The 20,589-nt window shown below is 36.9% G+C and overlaps 1 protein-coding gene across 13 annotated transcripts in view; it reads right to left on the reverse strand.

Moving 5' to 3' along the window:
* Pou2f1 (POU class 2 homeobox 1) overlaps positions 1 to 20,589 on the reverse strand; it is a 142,678-nt gene that overhangs the window by 67,300 nt on the left and 54,789 nt on the right. For 7 of the 13 annotated variants that reach the window (XR_005492198.2, XR_005492197.2, XR_595497.4 and 4 more), the window contains 1 exon segment: positions 6,329 to 6,394. Coding sequence is in view for 9 of the 13 variants with exons in the window: in XM_008769599.4 (XP_008767821.1) it covers positions 6,329 to 6,394 (66 nt within the window). In the remaining 4 variants the exon portion in view is untranslated. 13 annotated transcript variants of the gene reach the window in all.

Raw genomic sequence — 20,589 nt, forward strand, 5'->3', positions numbered from 1 at the left:
TATTGGAAAAAACTGTGAAAAAAAATGCATGAAGCTAAGCTGTCCTTAGAGAAGGATAAAGTTACAGACAATCTCTGATAATTATCAATCTCTGATAATTTATGCCTACAAATTTCATTAGTGTTCTACATGTTAATTAGTAATGAATAAAATGGACACTACTTTTAAAATTCTGTTTGTTTAATTATCTTGTCAATAGGATGAGTTTCCTTCTCATTCATTTATTAAATAAGTATAATCACAATTCAGCCCATTAATTAATTAATTAAAGACAGGATCTCTCTGCAGCTCTGGCTGGCCTCAAAATCAGGGTTCTGTCTGCATCTTCCTCTCTAGTGCTTTGTTAAAGGTGTGCACTACATCAGTGCCGCCATCTTCAAAGCTCCGCAATTATCACTTCTCTGCTTCTTGCTACAGCTGCACATGGACAGAAAGAAGCACAGCAAATTTCTCAGTATACAGTGGTTAGAAACTCTTAGAAAAAGTATGTTTCGAGTGACACCTATCAATTAAGCTCTAGAAGAAGGATTCTTTCTCTCACAGGTAGTCGACACCTGCTTTTAGACCAAAAGAACAGTTACCTGTGCTGAACTCTGCTCTCAAGGCTCTTTGGAAGCTCTTCAACCACTTTCAATAACCCATAACCAGTGGTTCTCAACCGTCCTAATAATGCAACCCTTTAATACAGTTCCGCGTGTTGTGGTGACCTCAACCATAAAATTATTTTTGTTGCTATCATATAACTTTAATTTCCTGTTATAATTCATAATGTAAATATTTTTAGAGACAGATTTGTCAAAGGGGTGGCGACCTAAAAGTTGAGAATCACTGCCATAGAATTTCCTACTATTTAAAGCATTACTATGAAAGCACACCAATAAAGAATAGTGTTGATGTTTCTATATTAGGGCTTATAAAAGTAACTTTTGCCAATGAAGAATGTGATCTACATAGTAAAATATACAATAACATTATGCTAATATTAATAATGACAAAATAAAAAAGAATACTAGAAATAGCTCCCACTAAACTCAAAGGGAAGATAGTCCAGAATCTGAAATCTGTAATGGCACTGGTTTGGTTTGCTGAGAATTTCATCTGGGGATGTTTCCAATAAGACTCAGGCTGAAGGCATCGAGTTCTCAAATTATTAAAGAACAGCAACTCTACCCACTAATGTCCTGGTCTTTTGGGATCATCTTCTTGATGTTAGAGAAAATGATGTCTCATCATCTTTTGTGAATACAATTTTTAAATACCTGCATTGCATAGCAGTTTCCGCTGAGCTCACACATTTCAGTCAGTAGGAAAGCATGTTAGGACTCAGATAGTAAATATCCCAGAAGCATCAATAAGTCCATGAAACTGACCCAGATGAGCTTGACTCTTCCCTTCCCAAGCTTATATAAGCAGTGAAGACCACCAAGAGACACTCAGACAAACTACCTCAAAGAGATAGTCTCCAACATGTCCAGCTGCCTACAAACTGTTATAGTAAACTCTATGCTTCCAGTTTTCAGGAGTCTCACTCACACTGGAATGGGCTTTAGTGATACACCGTCTTTGAGTCATTTATGCTTCTGCAAGTTTCCCTTTGCCTGCATTCCTGTAACTACCCTCAAACTTACTGGCTCACCAAGTGAGACTTGGTGTTATCTTTGTTTTGGTCTGTTGTTGGCTCCCTATCTGGATGAGTAGATCCTTTTTCTTATCTCCCTAGGGATAGAGTCACACAGCCACTAGCTACATCACTAATAAATAGTACAGAATGAAGAAATGATTGGCTATCAGGACTTAACAAAACTTTTGGGGTGATATTTAATAAATGTACACTAGCTTACACAACTAAACCACTTTTGCTTTTTCATCATTTACTAAAAAGATTTTGCTACTGTAATAGGAGAACACATCTGAATAAAAATTATTAGTGAAAAAAAGACAGGATACAGAGCTGGAGAGATGACTCTGTTGGTTAAAAGCAATTGTTCTACAAGTGTGAGGCCCAAGCCGTATGTGTGCTTAAAACCCTAGCACTGAAGGTAGGGGCAGGAGATAGGAGAGTTTGCTGGACAGCCAACCTGGCCAAAACAATAAGTTCAGTGAGAAACGTTTCTCATTGTAACAAGGGGGAAAGCAACAGAGGAAGAGACTTGATATCCTGCTCTGACCTTTACATGCACATGTATGAGAATCCTACCTGCACACTCGTGTGCATGCAACACACATGCAGCAAGATAGAGGATCAATTCCAACCAATTAAAAAGAGAGTTAACTGGCTACAAATCGAATGAACAAACACCCAACTGTCTTAAATATTCTAGTAAGCCAATGTAGTAATAACAGCCGAGTTAAAGTCTCTAAAGAATGCAATTCTGTAAATTTGAGAATGACTAAATGCAGAAGATCTGGAAATCATACAACACACTGTAACTTTTTTTAAATAAAGGAGTCAGAGGTACTTAGCACAACTTTCTTTCACTTTATCTTAGCTTTTACTGCTTCTTCATACTGAAGGTAAAATGCTAACCATCATTATGCTTAAATTCAACCCATTCTTCAGTGGGCAGCACTACCTCCTCTAATGTCTTTCGTAACACTTTCTTTTCAACTGGAAATAAAATTTTCCGTATACTCAATTCTTATGAACCACATGCTTCTTAATGAGTAGTCTCAATGTTTGCTGCTTATCTTTTATCTATTTTTCTATAAGATGAATTTGGCATCAGAATCACTATTTCCTGCACTGCTGTATTCCCTCTGGGTGCAGTAGGCACCTGCAGCACTGGAGACCAATGCAGCTTTCCTGTCTTCTTCCCAACTTCACTCGCAAAGCTCACCCTCCTTTTTGTCTGCTTCTATCCCATGTGCTTCCCTTGCTGCCACCCTTCCTTTTCCTTGTCTCTAACTTCTCATGTGTGTGGTGCATGTGCATGTTTCTTCATGCGCATGGTGGATTGTACATGAGGTTGATGTTGGGAATCATACTTGATCGCTCTTCCTCCATGTTCACTGAGGCAAAATCTCTCAATCAGATTCAATGCTAAAAGATATTGGTAGCCTTGCTAACCAGCTTGCTTAGAGAACGCTCCACTACTGCCTTTCAAGGCTGGAATTACAGGCAGGTCACTACATCCATCCAACATTCATGTGGGTTTCTTGAAATTCAAACTCTGGTCCCTCTCAACCCACTTGTTTTAATTTGTGCATTTTCTTCCTCAATGGTGGTTCATTTTATCTGACCTATTAGTGTATTTAAAAATTGTTAAAAGAAATAATCAACAGAGCAAACAGCCTACATACAGAATGGCAGAAATCTTTACATCACACTTTAGACAGAGGGCTAATGTTCAGAATTACAAAGAGCTGCCGAAGTCAAATATCAAGGAAAGAAAATTGCCAATCAGCAAATGGGCAGATAAACTGAATAGTCACCTTAAAAAAGAAAAAAGAAACAAAAATAGCCAATAACTCTTTTTAACATCCTAGCCATCAGGGAAATGAGAATTTAAACTACTCTGAGCTAAGACCTCACCCTAGTGAGAATGGCTGTCATCAATAAGTCTGACAAATGTGGGAGAGGATGTGGTCACCTCACTGTTGGAGGAGATGCAAATTAGTAGTCATTGTGGAAATCAGCTTGGAAATTTCTCAAACAATTAAAAATAGAAGTACTATATGATCCCACTATTTCAGTCCTGGACCCATACCAGAATTCCACAATCTAGTATAGAGACAGTCACACCCCTTGCTGCTTTAGTCACTAGAGCAACAAGTTGGAATCAGGTCTGTCAATAGATGAATGGCTACTGAAAACTTGACTGTGACATGGATTTTTTTTTTTTTTGTTTTGTTTTTAGTAGATTCTGCATAAAAATATATTAGATACTAAAGCATAAAATTCAATGTGAAGGAAGCTTAATAGCTTCTGTTCTGAATGGATAATTTAACTGTATAGAAGTTCCTTGAGTTGTATAGTCTTTTGAATCTGGTTAATTTTGGTGTGTTGTATTTATTTCTTTGCAACTCCTCCCAAGCGCTGAGTGTAAAGCATGTACCACTGTACTCCACTTAAAAAATAATTTACAAAGAAAAAAAAGAAGGAAGGCAGGCAGGCCATTTAATAACATTATGTTGCTTTTTTATGCTTGATCTTGGATAACTCACCATAAACTATCCAGAACCAGTTTTGCTAATGTCTTGATCTTGGTGGATTGCTAAGCCTCTGAAGACTGTGAGACTCATCTGTTTACACCAAATCTAGTAAGACCATCTATAACAGTTTACAAAGAAGACAGGTAAACCTGAACAAACCCAAATCACAGATTTCCTGTGAACATATAAAGATTGTCCAAAATGCACGGTAAGTTCTACCTGACCCTCACACCTCTCACTGCCCTTGAAATCTCATAAAGCAAACTTGTAGCTGTGGCCATTTTAGGAAACAGTGATCAACACAACAGTCTTCTGAACCTGTAAAGTTTTAGACTTTGGTTTTATATAATATCCAAGGTTCCTTCCTTTCTTTAAAATTTGGACTTTTTCACGGACTACAAAAAAAAAAATCAGAATTAAATTACTAAACAAATGAAAAAGAGCAAACACTCTATAGTTCACTGTATTTTAAAATGACAACTGAAATAAGCATAACATGATCTAAATAAGCTATTCTTTATCATCATAGCACAAATGGTGACCTGCCTTTACTCCCTCTCTCCTTTTATACTTTAATTCCCTAGTCTTTGAAATAATATTTAACTGTCATATATGAATTTAAATGAAAAAGGGTACTATGCACAGCACTAAATATTTTTTTAAAAACATAACAAAGGTTGAAATTAAATATTGTAGGCACTCAATAAATGGTAGAGAAATTGTGGTGTTAAAGTAAATACTGATTTTCAAGGGGTCTGACATCATGCATATTTTCAACATTCTATAATCATTGAGTTTATTTCTTTTCCTTTAGAGAAATGTGTTAGGTACTCTCTACTCTTTAGATGTGGGAAGGCTACCTACCCATGCTTCCCTCACCTCGTCATAGGTCTGACTGCCTAGTTACTCTCTGCAAACAAGTGCCACTCCTTCAGCAAGGCCATAAGTCAGTGATGAGATAAAGGGGCCCAGACGGGTGGCAGAGATGCCATGGTGGCTGTGGCTGGCCTCATGGCCTCGTCAAGACAAGCAGGGACAGACTGGCTATGCCTAGCTGAGCATGAACGCCTCCGTCTCCCATGAAGAAGTACCTATTTGTAAAAGGTACTTCTGTGTTTTTCCAAATACAGAACAGTTTACAATGAGACAGGTACAGACACAGGACTTCTTCTACTCAGTCAACCCAATCTTCTCCTTTCTATGATTAGGAGTAGTGGAAAACAAAATTTCAAGAGAGACTGTTCTTGTTACCTCCCACAGATAAGACATATTTTGAAATGATAGAGTAAAACCATTCTGTAAGTAAAAAACCTAGTTTACCTTGTAGACAATGGTGTTTTTATAACTCCTTGCCCGCAATTCCCTTAATTTTTTATTAGGGAATTAGTTTTAATTTTTGCCTCCACCAGAAACTGGGGAAATTTTTGTATCATTATCTGTCAGATGACAGTTAAATTGTCAAATGTCCTATGAACTGACTGACTTACAAGAATGGGCTGACTATATATATTTATAGATTTACCCTTCTGTCAAAGAGTTTCATTTTTTAAATTTATATGATACTTCATTTTTCTCTTGATAAAAGGTTTGGGTTAAGCATACATTTTATTAAAATGAAACAAAAGGATGTATTAGACAAGTTTATAACTTCTTATACAATGGAGACTTCAGCATAATCTCTGTCAAACGCAGGGTAGACTACATCTCCTATTCTGATTAAACCTATAACCAAGAAACCTAGTGACAGCTTGTGGCACACAGGACACTTTAATGCTTCACATATATATTCTCACTCAATACTCATGATGACCCATGAAATATACCTACTGAATAAATTAAGCCTTTTTTTCAAAAAGACTGAGAAAATTGCCTAAAGTCACACAGTTATTAGTAAGTGATAAATCCATAATCCAGACCTAGGACTATGTGTCCCAAAGGACCATTCCCATAACTACCTGTAGTTTCTCTGATGAATAGAATCTGATAAATGAAGCACTCCTCAGAGGAGTTAGGTAATGTTAAATATAACTCCAGTCCCTAGAAGTACTAAATAGTACTTCACAAGCAGATACACAAATCTCTCTGTATTATGTGTATATGTATCCAAGTTAAGTGAGCGCTCTCATTTCAGCTGTATGAGCAAATGTAAGAGGTGGAGAAGAGAGCGCTTTCTTACCTGTGCTGGCATCTCCACTCTCCATAGATGACTTATTGGTTTCTGACGGATTGTTCATTCTTGAGTCTGCAATAAGACAAAGAAGGTGTTTAAAAAACTAGGGGTGAAGATGAAGAAAAGGAGGCAAAACTATGGCCAAGGCATGGGTTAACTAATGCTACAGTGGTTTATTTCAAGAAGCCCATGCACAGTACATGGCAGGCTACAATACTACAAACTGAGTACAAGGTTACCCGATAAATATTCGGGAGTTCCTAATTCATAAAGGAACTCATAAATAATTTATCTAATAAAATTTAAGATTCTTCTGAGAAAAATTTGAGGTGAAAAAGATTATATTACAGTCTGACGTGCTAAAAATCAATTCCTTACAAGAAGCATATGTAATATATTTTAAAAATAAACTGGGAAGTTGGAAATATCTCAGAAAGTAAGAACTGTTCAAGATGATTCTTTTTTTCTTTTTCTTTTCTTTTTTTTTTTTTTCCTTTTTTTCGGAGCTGGGGACCGAACCCAGGGCCTTGTGCTTGCTAGGCAAGCGCTCTACCACTGAGCTAAATCCCCAACCCCAAGATGATTCTTTTTCTAAAAGCAAAGCTATTAGTTAACTACAACTAAAACAAATTCACAGTTAATAATAATCTAACAGATGAAAAGAAACTTGTCTGAACACATATATTTGACTTCCTTAGCAGAACTAGAGCCAATATGGTGTTGTGCCAAACACACGCCTCATTGCAAACAAGCTAACGCACCAGAAGACACAACAGGAATCTCTATAGTTCTAAAAGAGTCACACCCACTGACAAAGGAACCAGTTAACTTAGTTATTTCTTTCTACTGCATTAAATTGTCGTTTCCATAATAAAATTTTATCAACCACTATTAGCAATTCCAGAAAAATGTAGGAAAGGAGACAAGAACGACTGTGCCCTACCACTTCTTCCTAAGGGTCAACAGAACAGACAAAATAGACGTTTGGCTCTGCCTTTACTACAGACTTAATGCTTGTCATAAAACAAGCTTATTACCAAGTAAGTTCCACCTTGTCTCCCTTGTTAAGGACCATTAACTAAGTTACTGTAAGAGGATAAATCAAACCATCTGCAGAAAATGTTTAATTAAGAAGAAAGACAATTGTTGTAAGTCCCAATTGTACTGCCCATAGCTGCACTACCCACATGCATAAGAAATGAGAGAAAATATCAGAAACCTTTCATATTTATAACCTAGAAACTGGGCAGTTTGTTTTCTAGACACTGAACAATTATCTTCTCTAATATAGTAAATTTTTGTAACTGATACATGTCTTATGGGTCTTAGTTCATGTATGTTTGAGGTCATAGATGAGGTTGTTCTACAACTTCCTTCCTCACTGTCCAGAAAAACTTAAATACCATCCGAAAGCACAAAGGTCTGAAAGAACCAGGTGTGCAACTTAGTAAAAATAAGCTTTCTGTATGACTTAACCAAAATCTTACAAAAGTTAGCATATATCACAAAACTCAAACATATCACATGCTCAATGTTTTCTTTAAAAAAATTTATTTTAAAGTAAAAAAAAATATCAGTGAACATGTATAAACAATTTCCTCACATACAGACACCCAGTAACCAAAAAGTCTAAGTCTGAACAAATCATTAGTCAGCCTTGCACAATTCAATGCCTAATTCCACACTATAAATTTGAAAATCATGCCACAGGTATTTTATATGACCTTTCTAAGGCCCTTTATTGAACTGTCAAGACCTTCAAAGCCAGTTTACAAAATAACTTCAAACACAAACAGAATACTTTTCTTATAAATAAATAAAATATGAATAGATAAAATTCTTATATAATGATGGAAAGTCTGTTTCGATGACAGTGTTAACTCAAGTAGTTATATAATTTCTGATATTTTAAAGTAAATGGTAAACAGTTCAAAAAGACATTTTCCTTTCATTTCTTGAATTTCAAACTTGGTAAGTTAAAAGAAAAAAATACAAGTAAATTGTTTACTGATACTTTTGTTTATTAGTAATAAAAAAACAGAAGCCTGTGTCACTTGGCTGACCGAGTCTAATTTGCAGTCTATAAATTACTATTGGATTCAATTTCTAACTAACACCAGTTTGTTGTTTGTATTAAGTACATCCTCAAGACAGTCGTTTTCACTCTGATGGACAAGTATTACTGAGTTTAGCCACGTTTTCTGTATAAGAATTCAGATATTTTAGATGTTATCAACTTACTTTTTCATTTACTGCTTTAATTTGCAGAATGGAAAACAACACACAGGAAACAGAATCGTTTGCTAAAGTTGTAAGCTTACGATGGATACAATTCTTGTAGTTTATATCAGATGACTTTCCTAAAAAGGCGTTAGTCATTCTTCATGTAAGCAGAGGAAAGTCCTCACAAAATATGGCCACGTTCGCCATCATCTATCTAAACCAAAGCCCTTCAAACCATCTTAAGTCACCCAAAATGCTTCACTTTCTCAAGCAGAACCTCTACCTTTCCAAAAGGCTCCCTATTTTGTAGGAAACTTACTATCAACAGGCTTTCAAAAATACTCAAAACTGCAATTTCCTAAGATAAAGCTGAATTTAAGAAATCAAAGTGACAAATTGTGAAAATGGCCAGTAACTTATAAAATCTGGAAACTGATCAACAGCCCAGTAGCCACCGTAATTTCTCACTATAGTAGTAGTTATGATTTTAATTCTGTACTATGACACTACCTTAATTTTTCATTTAGCATTTTTGGTTCTGTATGAGGTATTCTTATTGGATAGGCAAACTATTTTATTAGTATGTATCTATTATTTTGATACAGTATATATTGTTTCTGATTTAAAATGTCTTTTAAACTACATACTCCTTCCTATAAAAATTTCCAAAAAGCAAAAATTTCCTCCATGCAAGGCAAATTCAAATACATTACTTGCTGAAAATACACACTGAAGCAGAAGAGCTAGTCCTAAGGCGGGACCTACAGCAAACTCAAGCAGGCTCTTGCCTTGCAAATACTTCCCTCCTTCTCTGTTCAAGCTCTCCCCTCCCCCATGTTGGTTGCATATGTGATTGAGCATTTATGCATAGTCAATCCCACACATGCTATTTCCATATTAACGCTGTAAGAAAAGAACTGTGTTGGTACCCACCTAGAACACAGTCACTGCAGTCCAGCATGGCTGTAAAATCTTCAGGAGGTGCAGACAGTCCAAAGCAAGAAGGAACAGGTAGCGTTTGGGGTGGGGAAAATACTACTATTTCTAACAAATCTGTACTGTGTTCTTAAGAGAACAAGGGTGGGAGGAGTGGAAAGTGGATTAACAAGAGAAGCAAACTACAACTTCAGTTACACCATAGCAATCTTCAACTGAATAAGGAAACTTCAGTTGCTCAGAGGAGTTTTAGTCTCTTCTACCAGCTAGGACTGACATTGTCAAGGCAACTGAAGCATGAAAAGTTCCCCTTTTTGTAATAAAATAGAAACAAAGATTGCAGCTGGCAGTTTCCATAATGAAGCTTAATCAGTATGCGTGTGATTAGGGCCTTATGCAAATCTCTCCTCGTTAGCACAGCAGCCAGCACTTTGAAGTCCAGGAACAATTCATTTACAGAATACACTGAAAGCACTCCCTGCATAATTTAAATGAATACATAAATATTTATCAGCACATTTGCATATTAATTGGCAGTGCATGAAGGGAAAAATTATCTCCTGAGTGCCAGCATAATAATTAGGAGGATAAAATGAGATTTCTTCCAATGGCTAGGCATCTTGGACCTAACTTGAGATAGTACCAGGGGAGAAGGAAGGGACAGGAGGCAGAGTTCTGTTAAAATGCCACTGAAATGACATGAACAAATTAGAAACAACTCCACAGACTTAAGCACCTTTAATCTTATTCCTGCTGGCAACAATGACTTCAGTAATAAGAGGATTTGCAAAAGGCTTTCTACACAATCCAAATAATCGCAAGGAAACAATTAGCAAGGTAGGAGCAGAGCAGGCTTGTCAAGATGGCGCTAGTCTACTGATAGGGAATTTTCCAGTTATTAACACACACTGTCAGGAGAAAGTCCTACTTAAAACAGGACAACCGCATAAACGCAGAAGCAGGGGAGAGTGGACAAAAGCATCTTTGAGAGCAGATATTCATTTATACTACCAAATTAACAGAGATGATTAGCTGACAGTTGCCTATTATGCAACATACTCCCATCAAACTCAAGAGGAGAGAGCTTGTTACTTAGAATATGAATCATCCCTAAATGGGCCAGGTAGCTGCAGAATAAGTATTGTCAAGCGATACCACTTAATGGACCTCTGCATGTGTGAGAAAGAAGTTCTCTACATATTGTCTTATTAAGCACATGTTTATTAAAGTTTAAAATTAAGTTGTAATATTTCAGATATTATTATAAAGAACTCAGGAAGTTAATACAAACATTATTAAGTTATTAGGAATAAAGAAACGAAAGTACAGAAAACTAAAGCACTTTCTACTCAATGGCATATTAATAATTCAGGGTAGGATTTCAAACCAGATTTTACTGACATCAAGATCCAAGTTCTTGCAAGACCTGCACACCTTAAGGCTGAGCTCCACTTTCAGGGAACTAAAGGGGTGGGGAGGAAGGAGAGAAGGTGAGAAAGAGAGGAAGGAAAGAGACTAAAGCAGAAACTAAAATGGCTTGAGTACTGAGGAAGGAGACTGATACTTGGTAGCAAAGACATCATATTTAAGATTAAGTGCATATAAGTAATACAGTAGTTGGAAGTAGGGCACCTCTCAGTAATAACCTGTTTTTACTTGTATTTACCTTCAAGCTAATGTCTGATTTTTAAAATGTTATGAAAAAAAGATGTGTGTAATACATATACGTGTAATAAACAGGATGTTACAGTCAGTATTTGTCTAGTGTTATACCATACACCTTCACTGCAGCCTTGGTTCTAGACATACAGTATGAACCTATGTGCTGCACATGCCGCCACACAGTGCCAGCCAACACCGCTTCAGGCCCCTTAGTTCAGATTCAACATTACTGTGTTATAAAGTACAGTATGACGACTGTACTGACAAAGGTTTCTGCTCTTACAAACACATACAGGACTTGGTGTTTTCCCATCATTATCAGCACATAAGAATCAAACTACAGCCTCTTTAGGGCTAAGGAGAGGGCTAGGCAGTTAACAGCACATGCTGCTCCTACGAAGGTGCCAGGTTCCGTTCCAAGAACTTACATCATGTGGCTCATAATTATCCACAAATCTAGTTCCAGATCAAATGCCCTTTTGGTCTTCTGGTCTTCTTGGGCACCTGTACACACATGGTGTACATAAATGTATGTAAGCACACACACATACACATTAAAAAAAAACAAACCTATGTCTCTGGACATTAAGAAATGTTTGATTTTTAAGAATGGCCGTGTGACTTGATGATCTGAGTTTCATTAAAAAAATTATTAAATGAATCTTAGTTTGGCATTAGGACATTATTTCCAATAATGGCTAAAATGGGCCTAAACTTACTCCTGCCATTTTCCATGATGTAAAAGTGAGAAGTGGTATTCTCAACACTGGTGACTGGAAAAATAAAAATATCAATCAATCCTTAAAGTTGTTAAAAAGGCACTATACTTTGCAGCATCAAATATTTAGCTAAGAAGTTTATGCAAAATAAACAAGCAGGTCCATCTTATTAGTGTGCAAATTTATATTAGTCTTTAAATTTAACATGGTAAAATATATATACCAAGAAAATATTCTAAAGTAACATTATTATTTATTATTAGTCAATAGTTGACTTGCACACCTGTTTTATGCATTTATAAATGTATGGTTGCCTAAAAATTTCTCAGGCACATGGATCTGACCTGGTGCAGAAACAGGAATAAGAGACCACAGATGCCAGAAGAACATAGAGTCATCAGATAAACAGCACATCTTTAAAAATATCAATTTTATAATAATACCCTTTGTATTAAAATAAGCAAGAATATGGTATAGGATGCTAATTCCAAATGGATATTAAAGTACATGTGTTAGATTAGACAAGATCTACTTGGTAGGAAAAGATTAGAAGCAATGATGAAATGGACCTAAACCTACTCCTGCCATTTCACATGACATACTTATGTGAAGTACTTATTTGACTAGAATATACTTGTTATTAATAAAATGGTTCATTCCCTCCACTTCTGCATTCATAAAAATTGTTTTCCCTTATAGAATACCTCTGTAATTTGCCTTTAAAAAAATCCTCTATACAATAACATCTCTAAGATAACCTTTTTCTTTGCTAATTTGGTGTTTTCTATTCAAGCAAGTAAGAACTGGAGCTACAGATAAGCAATCATTGCTGGCTGTACCTATGCAGTGTAAGTATCATTTGCCTTAGGCCAAGATAGTCCCAAGTTGCCTCAGTAGGGAAGGAAGGTCAGAGCTTGCCAAGGTGGACCTTATTCCTTTCTACTACAAATCTTACCTAGGTAGGTAACTGGGCTACAGTGGAAAGGGCAATAAAAAAGCAGCCCTTTCGGGCATTCTTGAAATAAACACTTTAAACAACAGGTTTAAACAGTCTTAAGAATGTTCAGACTTCTATAAATAGTAGCAAAGAATGAGAGGCAACGTCCTTCTCTTATATTCATTCAGAGTTAAATGTGCTTACTATTTGGTCCTCTGAAATATCAACAAAGAACTCCTAAGTTTAAAACTAGATCAAAAAGAACACCTAAAAAATTTTGTAAGATCAGCATGAATGAGTTAATTCAATCATATCTCTTTTAACACCTAGGTTAGGATTTGATCAGTGGACTATAAATAGTCTTACAGAGAAGACCAATAAATACTTCAGATACGAGATGGGTGAACAGATGTATGGAAAGGACAGAAAATAGTATTTATTATATGATAGCATAACATGGAGCTGAAAAGGGTAACATTCAAATTATACATTTCAAAATTATGCCTGTGGTGGTTTTAATGAGAATGAGCTTTATGTTTGAGCATTTAATCCCCATTTAGTGAAACAGTTTGGGAAGGATTAGGAGGTGTGGTGTTTTGGAGTTTGAATGTGAAAGGTATCTCCTAAGATTATGTGTTTGAATACTTGGACTCCAGCTGGTAGCACTATTTGGAAAGGCTATGAAACATTTGGGATGGTGGAGCATGGCTAGAAGTGTCACTGCGGGAGGCTTCAAGGTTTTACAGTCAACCCTATGTCTTGTTCTTGCTCTGCATCCTGACTGCTGGGCAACTGCAAATTCCTGACATCATGCCTGCCTTGCCAGAGATGTGCTATACCCACCCTCCTCCCAAGTCAGAGCACCACATTCAGAAATAGAAAGGAAATTAGTACAATACTCAGTTTCTTTTTTTTTCCCTAAAAGAACTTTCATAATTTAAAATTTATGTTCAGCATGATCACAAAGTAACTTTATGCCTAAGAGCAAAGTTTTAGTCTAGTTTAAGTGTTATCAGAAAAGAAATTAAAAGGAAAAATAACCAAATTATAATTTATATTTTAAACAACCTCTGTCTGGTGTGAGTGAACTAAGGTTATGCTGTATTCTTCCTGACCAATTCATTTATGGCCAACTGTTTGTGTTCTAGGGAAACTATCAATAGCAGAGAGCTTCTACCAACAAGAAACCTACTTCTTTTTTCAAATTAAAAACAGTAGAGGAATCAAATGAAACAAAGGTAAAACCAATCTGATCAGTTTAACACTTGTCATAAAAATAATGATCTCTATCTCTCTGTCTGCCTTTCATAATTCAGCCCAAGAACAAGGTAGGTATCAGAAAACTGGTTATATAAGGAAGGTTATAGCTAATAAACTGAGTTAGGTTTATCGGTGTTGAAAAGAGAATTTAAATCCTGTAAACAAAGGAACAAAGCAAAGTAAACTATAAAATACTATTTAAGAATTAGAGTCTAGAGAGATGGCTCAATAGTTAAGAACTGGTCATCTTGCATAAGACCCAGGTTCAGTTCTCAGCACTCACACAGCAGCTTACAACCACCTAGAGCTCCAGTTCCTGGGGATCCAATGCCCTTTTCTGGCTTTCATAGGTACCAGACATGCACATAGTGCACATGTATAATGCAGGCAGACCCACTCATACGCATAAAAATAAATCTTAAAACATAGACATAAAAATAAGTATAAGTTTAATATTCTCTCCTTCCTCCCTTCTCTCCCTTCCTCTGTCGCTGTCTTTTTTAGGCACTTGGAACAGCAACGAAGACATATGACATCAGACAATAGTTTTTTCATGTCACTACCATCTAAAAAGAATCTAGGGCATCAAATAAACTAGTTGAAATGTTTTTAAACTTCAAGAAAAACTCTGGGGTTGCAGCCCAATGGCGGAATGCTTCCCTAACATAAAGACCTGCACTAGGAAGAGTAAAAATGAGATGCAAACTTAGATTCTTCACCAAATTTTACATAATTTAGACAACCTAAATAAAAATGACAAAGAGTGAGGGGTTGGAGAGATGGCTCAGTAGATAAGAGCCCTGGCTGCTCTTCCAGAGAACCCAGGCTCAATTCCCAGAAATCACGCTGAATGGTTCACAGCCATCCATAACTCCAGCTCTGGAGACCCAACACTGTCCTCTGCAAAGCAAGGTGCACACACATATGTGCAGGCAAAATCCCATACACTGAAGCAAGAATAATGAATGAAATATATCTACTATTAATAAGACTTCATGAGTACAGTCATACGCTGGTGGATTTTATGCCAGTGTAGCTTTGCTTTTCTAAACTCTCAAAAATGCCTAATCATAGGAACATAAAGATTAATAGAAGTCTAGAGTTATGAAAGAGTGAGTACTTACAATCATTTACACAGCACTCTGATGGGCATCTGAGTATCTTGTGGAAGGGAAGTCCACATTGGACCCTCTGAATTTTATTAATCAAAGCTCAAATTTAAGTATGAGTCTCAGCTTTTCACGTTTGTGCCATCATTTATTGTCTGAAGAAAGACTTACTAAAAACATAACATTATGACCCCAGAGTCTACTACATGTTAGAAACTCATACATTTTTATTTTAGATGCACTGTCACATTATTTAAAAAATACCATTTATTGGCACTATAATGTGCTATCTCAAACTGTCCTGTTTATGAAACGGACTCATTGAATACATCAGCATTTTCAGGATTGTGTGGCCTTGTCAGCCCAGCCAGACCAACGTGCAAGCAAGCATCTAAGAGACCTGCATTTGGCACTGACCTTAGCATTGCCTACTCCTGTATAGGTGACTGCAAGTGAGGGAAAGTGGAACTGCCACTGACCATGGTAACTGGATCACTGACACAGTGATAAATCTAGGATGCTTTGACGAATCAGATTGTGAAGAACCCTAACAACACAGTTTTTTTTCTTTAAAACAAACAAGCAAAAACAAACAAACAAACAAACAAACCCTAATCAAACCAAATCAATCAAACAAAAACCACCCCAAATGTGTGATAGGGCATAGGTTTAATAATGCTATTAGAAGCACTGGTCCCTCATGGTAGTGAATGATACAAACAGGTCTAATGTCCAAGTAGAATAAATACAAAGGGGAGGTGTGCTCTATGGTTCTGACAAAGATGAAGCAAACTGGAGAAGTCTATGTTGGAAAGACTGTTAGCAATGCTATGCTCACAGTGCCAGCTTACTTTAATGACTCTCAGAGGTGGGCAACAAAAGATGTAGATGCTGGGCTCAATGTACTTAGAATTAACAACTAACCAACTACTACTGCTACTGCTTATGGCTTAGATAGGAAAGTTGGATTTGAAAGAAATATGCTGATTTTTTTATTTAGGAGGTGATTATTTTTGATGTGTCAGTCCTCACTTTTTGAGGTCTAATTTACAGCTAGAAGCACCCACACGGGTAGAAAACACAGACAACTAGTCGGTCAACCATTTTATTGCTCTATTTAAATGCAAACACGGCTAAGGCGTGGCTCAGTTGGTGGAGTGCTTGCCTAACATGCAGGAAGGCCTGAGTTTGAGCGGCAGTATCACCCAAGCCAGGTATGATGGACATAGGTATAATCCTGCCACTCAGAAGGCAAGAGTTCAAGGCCTTCCTTAGCTACATACATAGTGAATTCAAGGCCAGCCTTATCTAGAGAGTGTGACTCTGTCTCAAATAGAAAAATAAATGCAACACAAGAACATCAGTGAAAACAAGAGAAGTCTATGTACTGCTGGCAAACAGGCATGTACCCTCTTCTCCAGGACCTAAGCTGGGAATGAGACTGATTCTCTCTTTGAGGAACTGACTTCATTAACTCTATTACCCTTACCATTACCTTTGCTCAATTTGAAGAATTTGCTCAAATTGAATGCTGACCTATTTCTGTGGCCCTCTGGACTGTGGCCCTCTGGACTCTGTAGAAAAGCCCCTTTGAAACGCCAAACTAGACAAGTCACAGATCCATGATACAGTCTGGGTGGTTGGTTCTAGCAGAACCCCAGGATTCAGAAGGTTCTATGAGACTTCTTCAATGGAAAAGACCTGAATCTGGGCACTAGCCCCGATGAAGCTGTTGTTTACAGTGCAGCTGTCCAGGAGCTGTCTGAGACAACTCCATCTGGAGACAACGCTCGGGATTTGCTCTTCTTGGATGTCACTCCTCTTCTCCTCGGTACTGAAACTGCTGGTGGAGTCATGACTGTCCACATCAAGCATAATATTATCATTTCTATCAACTAGACACAGATCTTCATTTACTACCTGCTCTTACTTACAACCTGCAGGTATGCTCATTATGACATATGAAGTGTAAAAGAACCATGACCAACAACAACCTACATGGAAAAATTTGAACTCAGAGGCCTACCTTCTGTACCCTCTGATATTTCTCAGACTGAAGTCACTTTTGACATTGATGCCACCAGCACCCCCAATGTTTCTAATGTAGACAAGAGCGCAAAGGAGAACAAGATCACCATCAACAATCACCAGGGCCTATTGAGTAAGAGAGATAATGCATGAATGGTCCAGGAAACGTGGGAGTACAAGCTTGAAGAAAAGCAGAGAGATACATTATTACCAAAGAACTCACTGGAATTCTATGCTTTCAATATGACAGCAAAAGTTGAAGATGAGGGTTGGGGATTTAGCTCAGCGGTAGAGTGCTTGCCTAGCACGCGCAAGGCCCTGGGTTCGGTCCCCAGCTCCGGAAAAAAACAAAACAAAACCAAAAACAAATACAAAACAAACAAACAAACAAACAAAAAAAAGAGTTGAAGATGAGAATCTTCCAAACAAGATCAATGATGAGGACAACAAAAGATCCCTGACAAGTGTAATAAAACCATCAGTCTTCCGGATAAGAATCAGACTGCAAAGAAGAAGCGGTTGAACAGCAGGAGAAGGAACTGGACACAGTGTGCGGCTCACCATCACCCATCATTCCAAGCTGTAACGGAGGGTTAGCTGCGTGCCAGGAGGAATGCCTGGGGCTCCCTAAGTCAGGAAGCTTTTCCCTCTGTGGCACTTCTTCAGGGTCCATCATGGAACAAGTTAAGTCAGTTCAAGAGGAGACGTAGCATTCCACAGAAAGATACAAAGGAAAATTTATCAAGTTCTGTGGCAGTTTTAAAGTTAGAGCTACTATAGTAAGTTTTTGGGTTTCCTCTATACTCTACCATGGAACACAGGGAGACGTATAAAGCAATGCCTTAAATACAACTATTTGAAATGAGGACCATAGGTAGGTCGGGGAGAAAATGCTGAATGAAACACTATCTGCTATGGAATGATCCTATTTCTGCCAGTGAACAGGACCTAACTTTAGAAATAGGGCTTTTAAAAATGATGTTAACATGAAATGATTTGGTTGGAGACGTGGTTCAGGATGAACTTAGTACTGTACTAAAACCAACCAAATAAGATGAAGTCATTAGTGTTTCTAATAATAAGGGGAAATCTGAACAAAGACAACACAGAAGGGAGGTAAGAGACACGGACAGATTCTTTCTCACAGCCCTCAGAAGAAACCAACCCTGCTAGTACCTTATGTTGGACTAACGGCTCTGGAGCAGTAGTTCTCAACCTGTGGGTCATGACCCCTTTGGCAAGCTTCTAGCTCTAAAAAAATATTAATATTATAATCCATAACAGTAGCAAAATTAGTTATGAAGTAGCAACAAAAATAATGTTATGGTTGGGGGCAGGGGGTCACCACAACATGAAGAACTGTACTAAAGAGTCCTAGTCAAGACGGTTGAGAGCCAATGCCCTAGAGCTAAGAGGCAGTAAGTCCCTACTGCAGCTGTGCTGTTCTGTTGTGGCATCCTTAGGAATTCATATGGCTTGTAAACTTAAGCCTGCCCGTGTAAGAAAGGGAGAGTGTATCCAAGGGTGTTCCTAAAGTGAGAATGTTATTTTAAAATAACCAGGACTTATAAAAATAATTTTGGTATTATAATCTCTTGATAAACATTCAATAAATGCTACTGTCAAAATCCTTCTCCTAATGCATGAAAAGAATAAAAGTGGATACTTATGGATATTTGTCTTCTAACGAGATTTTAATCATAAGCCAGAAGGTATGTGTGTTGTACATGGTAAAACGTCTTAAGATTGCTTTTCTTCATGTTTTAATACTGAAACAATATGTTCTCCAGAAGATTTAAACTATAAACAAAGGCAAAGATATATCTCTCTGTCCATGTGTGCACTCTATGACAATTCCCAGGAAGATACATTTCAGAGTATTGCAACAATCCACAAATATTTAGAGTTACCAAACACTGAAGAAAACTGTAACTTGTAAAAAGGACCAAATAATTTATATATGCTCTCTTTTCCCCCCTATTTCCTCTAATCTTACACTTTTGATGTATAGTAGAAACAGGCACAATAATACTATCAAGTTTGTAGGTAATATATATACCAGCCAGCAAAGAGCTGCCAACAGTATTGTTAGCACAGGTAAAGTATTTTACGACATGAAACTAGTGTCTTCTCTATTCCTAAATACTCGACATATTACTTCATATTTAAAGAAATTGAAAAGGGTAAAAAAAATCATAAACCCCCCGCCCCCCCAAAAAGATTCTGATCGAGTCTGTTTAAGCTCTCTGCTACCTAGCTGAATCTCTTTAAACAAGTTACTTGTTTTCTCTAATCTTAGATCATTGTTTAAATGAATGTTAAATAATATTTTACTCATTAGATTTTATAAAACGATTAGTCACAAAGTACTTCTACTAAATTACCATCAAAGATTACTGCTACTGTTTTATGAAAATAAAACACAAATGACATACTAAATCCTAAAGCTAACTTGACTCTATTTCTATTGCTTGCTAGGTCACAGGCACCCCAAGCATCATTCCAAAACATCAATAAATCTTAAACAGACTTCAGAACTAAAATGAAAAATTATGTATTTGATAAGTCATTTTAATAGACAATCCATAAAATAAAAGGTAATCACCATAACACCTGGGTTTATCAGTGGCTACTAAATAAATAGTTTTACTTAGCAGAAAATATTTACCAGGTATAGAAAGACTGCATTCTTTCTTTGAATTGTTTCACTGAAAATTGAGAGTAGTTTGGTAATTAAAAGGGCAGGAAAGCTCTTCTTACTTTTCCAGTCTAAGAATACAAAAAGAGAAAAAGGCAAAACTGAGTAAGCTGTGTAAAATAACTAACACTTTAAGGGGATAAAGTCACATATAATAGGGAGCTCTAGACTAGTCACCAGGGCATATCTAGCTCTTTTAGGTAAGCATTTCTCTTATGCCCATTTCCTCCTTAGCAAAACAAAGTTTACAATCTGACCTTACTGAAGAACATGCAATTAAAGAGAAAATCCTTGGAGCATATATTTTAAGGTGTTGTACCATGAAGCTGGATAAAAATTGCCTAAAGATTTTCTTTGGTTAGGTGCATTCTCCTAACCAAACCCAAAACCTCATTTTCAATTTTAGCATTCACCTTTCTCAAATTTTAAGCATCAAACTGTTTAAGAAATGACACAAATAGGTCAATACAGGTTTTTAGTAATTTTAAAATAGTCTTTAAAAAATACAAGATCACATTTTGTATTGAGAAAATGGGAAAAGGTCAGTACTTGGCACACATAGTGTGGTAATTCTGCACTGCAGGGTGACTATTATAGTGTCTTCAAGTCTCAAGAATCTTGATCAGCAGAGAGCACCAAGAGCCTCAAACAGCAACGGAATTAGCACAGGCACTGACTTTCACTTGTCATATATT

Source organism: Rattus norvegicus, chromosome 13 (assembly GCF_036323735.1).
Source record: "Rattus norvegicus strain BN/NHsdMcwi chromosome 13, GRCr8, whole genome shotgun sequence".
In the NCBI taxonomy this organism is placed as follows: Eukaryota; Metazoa; Chordata; class Mammalia; order Rodentia; family Muridae; genus Rattus; species Rattus norvegicus.